This window comes from Papaver somniferum, chromosome 6 (genome assembly GCF_003573695.1).
Source record: "Papaver somniferum cultivar HN1 chromosome 6, ASM357369v1, whole genome shotgun sequence".
In the NCBI taxonomy this organism is placed as follows: Eukaryota; Viridiplantae; Streptophyta; class Magnoliopsida; order Ranunculales; family Papaveraceae; genus Papaver; species Papaver somniferum.
The window spans coordinates 4707841-4717118 of NC_039363.1; the positions used below are offsets into that span (position 1 = coordinate 4707841).

Consider the following 9278-nt stretch of genomic DNA (forward strand, 5'->3'; position numbering starts at 1 on the left):
TGGAGCTCTCTCCAACCCTTAATTCAGCAACAGAGTTGAACTGAGATCTCAACTGAAACAATTAAACTTAGATAATTCAAGAAAGTGGTTATCGAGATCAAAGTCTCAACACCTCAAAGAAAGTGATGCAAACACTAGATACTTTCACTCATTAGCAAATGGAAGAAGGAGAAGAAACACAATTCAGAAAATGGTAATCAATGGTGAGGATAATTTCTATCAAGAAGATATAAGAGATGAAATCTCCAGCTACTTCTATAATTTGTTTCAAGACAACCACACTCTGAGACCGAAACTGAATGATCACTTCACAAAAATCTCAGATCAAGAAAGCTTATGGCTTGAGAGACAAATTTCTGAAGAAAAAGTATGGACTGCAATCAAAGATTTCAAGCTAAACAAATCCCGGGACCTGATGGTTAAAATATGGACTTCTTCAAAGTTGTTTGGCAAGTCATTAAAAAGGACTTCATGGAGGTCATAAGGGAGTTTCAGCAGAATGAGAGATTAGATTGGAGAATAAATTGCTCATTTATAAGCTTAATTCCCAAGAAAGAACAAATTGGATCTCCATAAGACTTTAGAACAATTAATTTGGTCAATAGTGTCTATCAAGTGATCTCCAAAGTTCTTACACAAAGATTGAAAAACAGTTCTTCCTCAACTTAGTACTGAAAATCAGGGAGCTTTCATAAAATACAAGCAAATAGTTGATGGTATATTAATTGCTGGAGAACTCATTGATTCAAGATTGAAAATCAAATCTCCTGGTATCCCCTGCAAACTGGACATACAAAAAGCCTTTGATAATGTGAGCTGGCACACCATTAATTCAAAGTGTTCTTCAATGTTCTGGATTTGTCATTAAGTGGATAAAACGGATTATGCGGTGTGTATTATCAGCACCACATTAAATTTTGGTGAATGGAAGCTCCACAAAAAGATTTAAACCCCAAAAAGGTCTGAGACAAGGAGAATCTCTTTCTCCTTTTCTGTTTATAATGGTAGCTGAAATCTTTACAAAACTGATGAAACAAGCAGTGGAATTGAACATGACCTCTGGATTTTCCATCAACAACAAGATCAGTGTGTCTTATTTACAGTATGTTGATGACACTATAGTGTTATTAAATGGCACAGTTGAGGAAGCTGAAAATTTGTTAATTGTGTTACAAGTTTTTGAAGGCGTTACAGGATTGCTAGTGAACCTGACTAAGATCTCAGTGATAAGCATTGGAGCAAATCATAATCTTCAAGATGTTGCTGAGATCCTACACTGCAAGATTGAAGATTTTCCCCTCAAATACTTGGGTCTTCCAGTTGGAGCTACATGCAGAAATTGTTCTCTTTGGGATGTGGTGATAGAATAGTTCCTAAAAAAGTTAGCACCATGGAAAAGGAGATACTTTACAAAAGCAGGTAGAATACTTCTCATCAAGAAAACTCTCTCTAGTTTACCTATCTATTTCATGTCCTTGTTCCCAATGCCAGTTAAAGTAGAAAAGAAACTTATTCAAATAATGAGAGCATTCTTATGGGGCACTTCAGCTGGAAAAAAGAAAATTAATTGGATTGCATGGAAAAGAGCTTGTATTCCAAAGAAGGCAGGAGGACTTGGCATTAGAAATCTCAAGCAAACAAACAGAGCTCTTATTGCTAAATGGACTTAGAGGTTTTCTCCTGAAAAAAACAACTATGTAGAAAGATCATTCAGTCAAAAAGACAAGGGAAACCCTCTGCATTATTAGTCAAAGATACATCATTACCTAAAGGAAGAGGTATCTGGAATGGCATTCAACAACAAAAAAATGTGGTGGAGGAAAGTTTATGCTTTTTAAACTAGGATGTAAAGATTTTGTTGCTCCGAAGTCTCAAAGAATGTACACAAAAGAAAAATAAATCCCTTTTTTCTCAAAATTACTGGTTGTTATCATTAATCTGTGTCTAGAGACAAGGACAATCAGATGATAAATGCGATTTATCCTAGATATTCAACCACGTGTTTACAACAGTAGTTTAAAAAAATTATTTTTCCTTGGTGAATAATATAATGTGTACCTGGTCAGTAAATCAAAAACGAGTGAAAACCATTACTGTAGGTGTAAAACGTGCCGGCCTGGCACAACCCAACACACGAAATGCTTCACGTGCCATGTGAGGTGTTGTGTTGTGTCGACGATTTAAACGTGTTGTGTGTGTTGTGCTTTACTAGTCAAAAGCTAGGCACAACACACAAATATACATGTTATGTCGTGCTGTGCTAGCACACGTGTTATAAACAATTTGAAATCACTTAATGGTATACATTAAGTCGGACATTATCAAGAGAATCTAAATAGACAAAATATCATTTGAAATTATTTCAGAAATTATTTCAAGTAAAATTAACAAGTTTATTTAAAAAAAAAAAAAGAAATACCCCATCAAATATAAAATTAGATCATTTTCATGTAAATTAATGTTCTAGTCAAATGTAGGTAACGACATTATAACAACGATATGAAATATATTTTCCAAATATTTAGGTATTAATACTACAAAAACGTCCCAAAAATCCTAAAGGCGTCCCCAAAAGGTATTTGGGATGTTTATTGTATCGTCCCTAGATCCACCGTCACTAATACTACTAGGGACGGCTTTGCCTTTTTGGGACGGTTCTGATAGGCCGTCACTAATACTTTTAGGGACGGATTTTGTCTGTAGGAACGGTTTCGGGATTTCGTCCCAAATGTTTTTACCGACGCTAACCAAAGCGTCCCTAGAGGCAAATTTCTAACGGTCGCATAATTACCTAATAGTAACGCTCGAAAGCGTTGCTAAAGTTTGAAAATTTGGAAATGTACTATTTGAGTTTCTTTGGCAGAATACATTCATTCACACAACATTTCGTCCCAAAATACATTCTCATTCATGAAATCAAGTTCACAAAAATGACCCAGTCATTTTGCATCAACAAGTCTCTTACAACAAAAAATATAAACTCTGCAAAAACAATCAAAAGGTGTTGTTCTCATACTACCAAAGTTGTACACAACTTGGACACAAATGGTGCACCACCTACATTGGGAATGTATTTGATTGCTTCTGCTCCAGAACGACCCGTTATTGCTCCTCAGCATTTAATTCCTACCATCTATCATTGTCGAAATTCTGCAACAAACCAAAGTTAGTATAGAACGTCATCGATCGATGTACACGGAGAACGAAACCGAAGTATCTAACCTAGATAAGTGTGCCTCACTGTAGAGTGAAAGTTGAATAAAAGAAAATTCCTAGAACTAAATTATCAGCATCTCAGGTTGTCGTAGGCTCAAATCTTTATTTACTGAAAATAACTAAACAAATGGCATCTTAACTTACATACTCAGTTCATGGTTACTAGAAAATGGAAATGAACAAATCAAATAGGGCATAACAGTAAAGAATAGTGGGACATGGATGGAGGAATAAATACTCAGTTTATGGGTTTGCATTTCTAGTTTGTGTTATGCCTTTGGAGAAGTTCTAACTCACCTCAATTAGAACATTTGGGATAAGGCCCATACCGTTGGCACATGGAACCAAAATTTCCATCGAGCTCCCAAATGCTTCCACATTTCCGCATTTCCTATCACGTAACCACGTAATCAAACGAGTTGGATATGGGTTTGGTAGGATACCTCGAGCAGTTGCATTCCCTGTTTCAGAGAGACATCATACTCCATAATTAACGATATCAACAAAGAAAATCACATACACAAATAACAAAAAGAAAGAAGCAATTTAGCTAATGATTGAATTTTTATAAACCTACCACAGATTCCAAAGACGAAACAGAGGATATTCATAATCTTCCTGTTCTTGTTTAACTCGTAAAAGCTTGGAGCCGCCAGTTTGTTGAACTGTTTGTTTGGACTTATTTTCTTTATTCTTCACCGCCAACTTCTGTTTCAAAACAAAACAATAATAACAAACGATGCTTACTGTGAGCCTTACGCTAGTGGGTAAAAGATGAAAGGGCTAATAAGAACATGGATAAATACACAGCAGCAGAAGTACAAAACTATGACTTCTATCTCTCAGGCAAGAGCAATGGGGATATTATTTCTCCTTCAACTCCTAAAATGCATCTCCAGGTAATGAAAACAATATGGAATATTATTTAGGAATCAACTTATATACGGATGTTGCTCTTCAAAGATTATTAAGTAGTCAAAAATTGTGTCTGTGCACAAACTGGTTACAAATTAAAATTTCTGAAAATAGGAGGATAATAACCATCTTTTTATCACAGCCGTCTTTTCTATCCTCATCACAAATATCACCCGTGATTAGTCTGGAAAACTTGGTTGTATCCGGAATAGGACTAATGGGATCAAGAGACAGACAAAAAGTTGAACCTACTTATGAGATAAAGAAATAACCTCAAAGAGAGTGGTTAGTCTGGCAAATTTGGTTGTATCCAGTATAGACTAAAGGTCCAATGAACACAACAAGCTAAACTTCTTTGCAGGTCTGTGACAAACTCTATCTAGCTACCCCCACACATACGATGTTCGTGAAAATGAAAACACACAGACAAAAATCGCAATTTGACTACTTACAAACGCAACTAGCGTCCTTTTGCACAGGCCACAGCCTCCGAATCTACAAATGTACGATGTAGGAAAAACAAATTGATTATCAACAAGTTGCACAACAAGATAATAACACAACTTCAATAGATAAGAGTGCACAACACAAACAAACCTGTCTGAAGTGCAGTGTGTACAAAGAGAGGACCTAAAAAGCTGCTTCCAATTCCAACAGCTACAACATCTTTCAATGCCTTCCCCGTGGCTCCAATCTGTATAAGATTAAAATCAAGTCGTATCAATACAAATATAAACTAGCACTACCCAAGAGCCACCGCGAATTTTTTCACTGAATTCGTTGATCTTGTCCAAACCTCTGGAACTACATTTATGCCATCACTGGACATAACAGCATCTCTTGGAGCATGTAGAGACACATGGAGAAAAGATCTATCCTCAGTGCTGTTTATCTGTTGGCACCATCCAACAATCAGAACTGAAATAGCATTACAAGCTTGAGGTTGCCAATAATATAATTAAACTTCAATATTCTCAACTGGATTTGAATAGTCAGTATGGATGTCAGCTTACATGTTCTCCGCTATACATTTTGCCAATTTTTTCTTTGAGATGTGCTTCCTACAGTGTAAACATAGAGTAGTGCCATCAAAACTACTGAAAACTATCAATACGTCTCCTCTAAAAGAAAAAATCGGTAAGAAGATGAGCTAAACTCACCTCAGCCAGCTCCAACAGTTTTGCCATGGTGTCCTGATTACCACATTGCGATGAGTAATCCAAAAACAACCCATCAATGGTTTTGCGAAACATTTTTAGAGCACTAACACAAATCAATGTAAATAAGCTGTGATTTGACTTATTTGTAAACATTTTTAGGGAAATAAAAGAGAGATTTTCCATATCAGTATTACTAACTCGTTGAAAAAATCACTAATTGCTCATATCGTGTCTTATAATTGAGATTTGATATAAGAATTTACCTGAATTCAAATCCAAAATAAATGGAGGTAGGAAGAGTCTGCGTCTGCTCTTGTAATTGTAGTTCTAATTTTGAAATCCCTAAAATCAAAAACCACATACAACAAATTTGAAACCCTAAAAACAAATCTACGTGAGATTCAAAGAGAAGGAGAAAGAGATTTAAATGAGAAATGCTAACACGAACTAATTCGAGACCTAGATCGAGAGACCGCTCACAGGGGGAAATCACAGGGGAAGTTTTTACAGCAGAGGAAGAAGATGAAGACAGATAATTGGGGAAAAAAAATTGTCGAAGAAGAACAAAGAAAAGATTGGGAAAATGTTTCATTGTGGTTTTGGGGGTAAGATGGTTAAACTACCTACGATGTAACCACAACCGTCGGATGAATCTGCTTATTTGGGACGGCTAGAAGGTTCGTCCCAACTAGCGGACCAGCAGTGATGCTCAGATGCATATCGTCCCTACTAATAGAACAATGGGGATGGTTTTGTGTCTGCCGTCCCAAATATACATCACTAGGGACGGCTAGAGTTGGACCGTCCCTACTATTACTTTTTAGGGACGTTTTTCTAAGAAATGGCAGTACCTAGAAGCCCTTAGTTTTGTAGTATGTGTTATAAAAATAAGTCAGCATAAAATGTCAAAAACTAGTTAAAATAGTGACTCTATTATGAAATATACACAAAATGTGTTATATTATGCCTTGTTATATGGTGTACTTGTGCATGCTATGACGTACTTTCTTAACTTGCTGGGATGGGACACGTGTTTATCCGTGCCGCGTGTTGTGTTGTCCTACTATGCCGATTAGGCTAACCCAGCATAACCCAAGAAACTAACATGATGTGCCGTGCTAGACTAAATCACGTGCTAAGCTGGGCTGGGCTCAAATTTTAACGTGCTGGGATGGGCTGTGCTCGTGGTGGCACAGCCCAATTTACACCTCTGACTGTACTGGGTTAATCTGGCGAACATGGGGAAAAAACGTACGTCCCGTTCAGCAAATGGAACCACCAACCAAGTCTAAAAATCACCCAAAAGTGGGGGACCATTTGAAGCTCCGTTGAATATGTAGCGGACTCTCGCGACTCAAAACATGTCTGGCACCCTTTGTAGAGGCAGCGTAGCACCATACATGTGTTCACTAACGGCAGAATCATTCATAGCCTGCAATGTTGGCATTCATTTTATTCACTAATGATCGAGCATTAATGAAACTATTGGTTACGGAACTAAAAGTAGATATGCTTTTCACAGTAATTAATTTGCACCCCACTTGACATGCATGCAGAGGTCCCCGAATTAAGTGCACAATGCCTCTTGCATTACTGTTCTTTGTTCCCTCAGTCCGTGTTGATCCGTTAAAACACGGTTAGCTAGCAAGGTTCTGACTTTTTCTAACCAACGCGGCGATCTTTAATTTTGAAGTTGAATCTCAAAATAGTCTATCAGAAATTCAACCATTGATGTGTGCACATATACATATATTGGTTACGGAACTAAAAGTAGTTTAATTTCATATTCATAAGCTTATCCTTCTGTAAACTAATTTTCACAAGACTTGCAGAATCATGAATAGAGAACCAGCAAACAAATCCATGGGCTTTTTTGGCATGTATCAAGAAGCATTCAAGATTACATTCTCAAGGGAAAAAATCTTCTCACAGATCGGTCTAGTTATACTCCTTCCACTAACCACTCATCTTTTATCTTCACTCCAAGTCTCCTACTTCATTGGTTATCGAAGCATCTACGCGATCTTCAACCTCTTTTTGATACTCATGTCAATCTCTACGGTAGTGTACACTGTTGCTTGTATCTATACATCCAGAGATATAACATTCATGGGAGTCATCAAGGTATTTCCAAAGGTATGGGGCAGACTTATTGTAACATTTTTATGGTGTCTCCTTGTCTGGGCTATATACACCGGCGTAGCTATTTCCCTGTTTTTTTGGTTTTTCCTCGGCGTCAATGATGAAGGTCAAAGGAAAAATAAAGTTCTGATATTTGGTATTTGTATATTAATCCCTTTCATGATCGGATCAGTTTACGTGGAGAATGTTTTAAGTGTTGCAATGGTAATCTCGGTATTGGAAGACGATTACGGTAGAAAAGCACTGGGAAAGAGTATGAAACTCATTAAAGGTAAAGTTTGGGTGTCTTCTGCTGTTTTTCTGGTGCTTCATGTCGCTTTGTCTGGTGTTATATTGGCGTTCTCATTGCTGGTGGTTTACGGAGACATATTGACTTTAGAGCGTAAAATGTATGTTGGAATAGCTTGCTCTTTGTCTCTGATGGTTTTGATCCATTTTACTCTTGTAATCCAAACGATTTTCTACTTTGTTTGTAAATCGTATCACAACGAGGGTTTGTCGAACGTTGCTAAACACCTAGACGTTGGTCATGTCAATTTGGATGATGAAAAAGGCGACACTGAACTATTTAGAGTTTCGGTTTGATGCAACTTTTCGTAAATTTTTGAAATAAATTGCTACGTAATTTGTATTGTAATTGAATCCTGTCCGGTTGTTTTTTTTGGGGAAACTAATCGTTTGGTCCTTTTTAGGTGGGCACATGTCTATTTAGTCCTTTGGGAAAACGCCTTTATTGTTTGGTCCATAATTATTTAAAATATTAAACAGACAAAAATACCCTTCTATGTTAATTTCTACTTATTTTTTTTGTAGCTGTTCATTCGTCAAAATGAACTCATGTTAATTTCTACTTATTTTTTTAGAAAACATATAAAACAGAGTTCATTCCAGAAATGAACTCCATATAAAAAGGTAAAAAAACAGAGTTCATTCCATAAATGAACTCCATATAAAAACCTAAAAAAAAAAAAAGTTCATTCCAGAAATGAACTCCATATAAAATCCTAAAAAAAACAGAGTTCATTCCGGAAATGAACTCCATATAAAAACAGAGTTCATTTATATAAAACAGAGTTCATTTATATAAAACAGAGTTCATTCCAAAAATGAAGTTCATTTCAGTAATGAAGTTCATTCCGGGAATGAAGTTCATCTTAAGCAGCAGCAACAACAACAACAACAAAACGCATAAATCTTCATCTTCTTCATCATCTTCATCGACTTCACCAGTAGCAACAACATCAAATCTTCATTAACAACACCAAAAAAATCAAGATCCAAGATGAAGATTGAAGGTTATATTAGTTTTCTTCATCCTTTTCTTCATCTTTTTCTTTTTCTTCGTCATACACAACAGCAGAAAAATCTTCAAAAACTCCATTATCTTCATCTTCTTCAACAGCAGCAGCAACAAATAGTGATGAAGAAACACAAAAATATTCGTCGTCTTCATCATCTCCATCGTCTTCATCAACATATTCAACAGCAGCAGTAACAAATAGTGGCGAATAAACCAAAAAATTTCGTCGTTCTTCATCGTCTTCATGAGCAGCAACAGAAAAAAGAAAAAATAGGGAGAGAGAAACTAGATCTGAAAATAGGAGGAGAAAGAAAGGAAATCTGAAAATAAGATATTTTCTAGGGTTTCTTTCTATATATATGGTCCCAAAAGGGTATTTCTGCCACTACAAGATGACATTTACATCACCCTAGGACCAAATTATAGTTTAACATATGAATCTCATATTATTTCAGCATGTTTCCTAAATTGGGAAATCTATTAAACACAAATGTGACTTTTTGTGGTGCTCCATTGTTCAGCTGTAGGAAATCTCAGGTTCTTGA

The 9278-nt window shown here is 36.3% G+C and overlaps 2 protein-coding genes across 2 annotated transcripts; one reads left to right on the plus strand and one right to left on the minus strand.

Moving 5' to 3' along the window:
* The first annotated feature begins 1001 nt into the window (after nucleotides 1–1001).
* Nucleotides 1002–1670, plus strand: LOC113290364. Its single transcript, XM_026539972.1, has 2 exons — nucleotides 1002–1341; nucleotides 1492–1670. The coding sequence occupies exons 1-2, from the start codon at nucleotides 1002–1004 to the stop codon at nucleotides 1668–1670; spliced, it is 519 nt and encodes a 172-aa protein (XP_026395757.1).
* A 1248-nt stretch (nucleotides 1671–2918) lies between these two features.
* Nucleotides 2919–5810, minus strand: LOC113285356 (glucose-6-phosphate isomerase, cytosolic-like). Its single transcript, XM_026534266.1, has 10 exons — nucleotides 5751–5810; nucleotides 5555–5633; nucleotides 5292–5394; nucleotides 5145–5192; nucleotides 4928–5023; nucleotides 4729–4825; nucleotides 4584–4626; nucleotides 3794–3924; nucleotides 3514–3677; nucleotides 2919–3150 (listed from the first exon to the last, which is right to left on the minus strand). Exons 3-7 carry the CDS (start codon nucleotides 5382–5384, stop codon nucleotides 4592–4594), a joined length of 369 nt encoding a protein of 122 aa, XP_026390051.1. The 5' UTR covers nucleotides 5385–5394; nucleotides 5555–5633; nucleotides 5751–5810; the 3' UTR covers nucleotides 2919–3150; nucleotides 3514–3677; nucleotides 3794–3924; nucleotides 4584–4591.
* Nucleotides 5811–9278: the final 3468 nt, after the last annotated feature.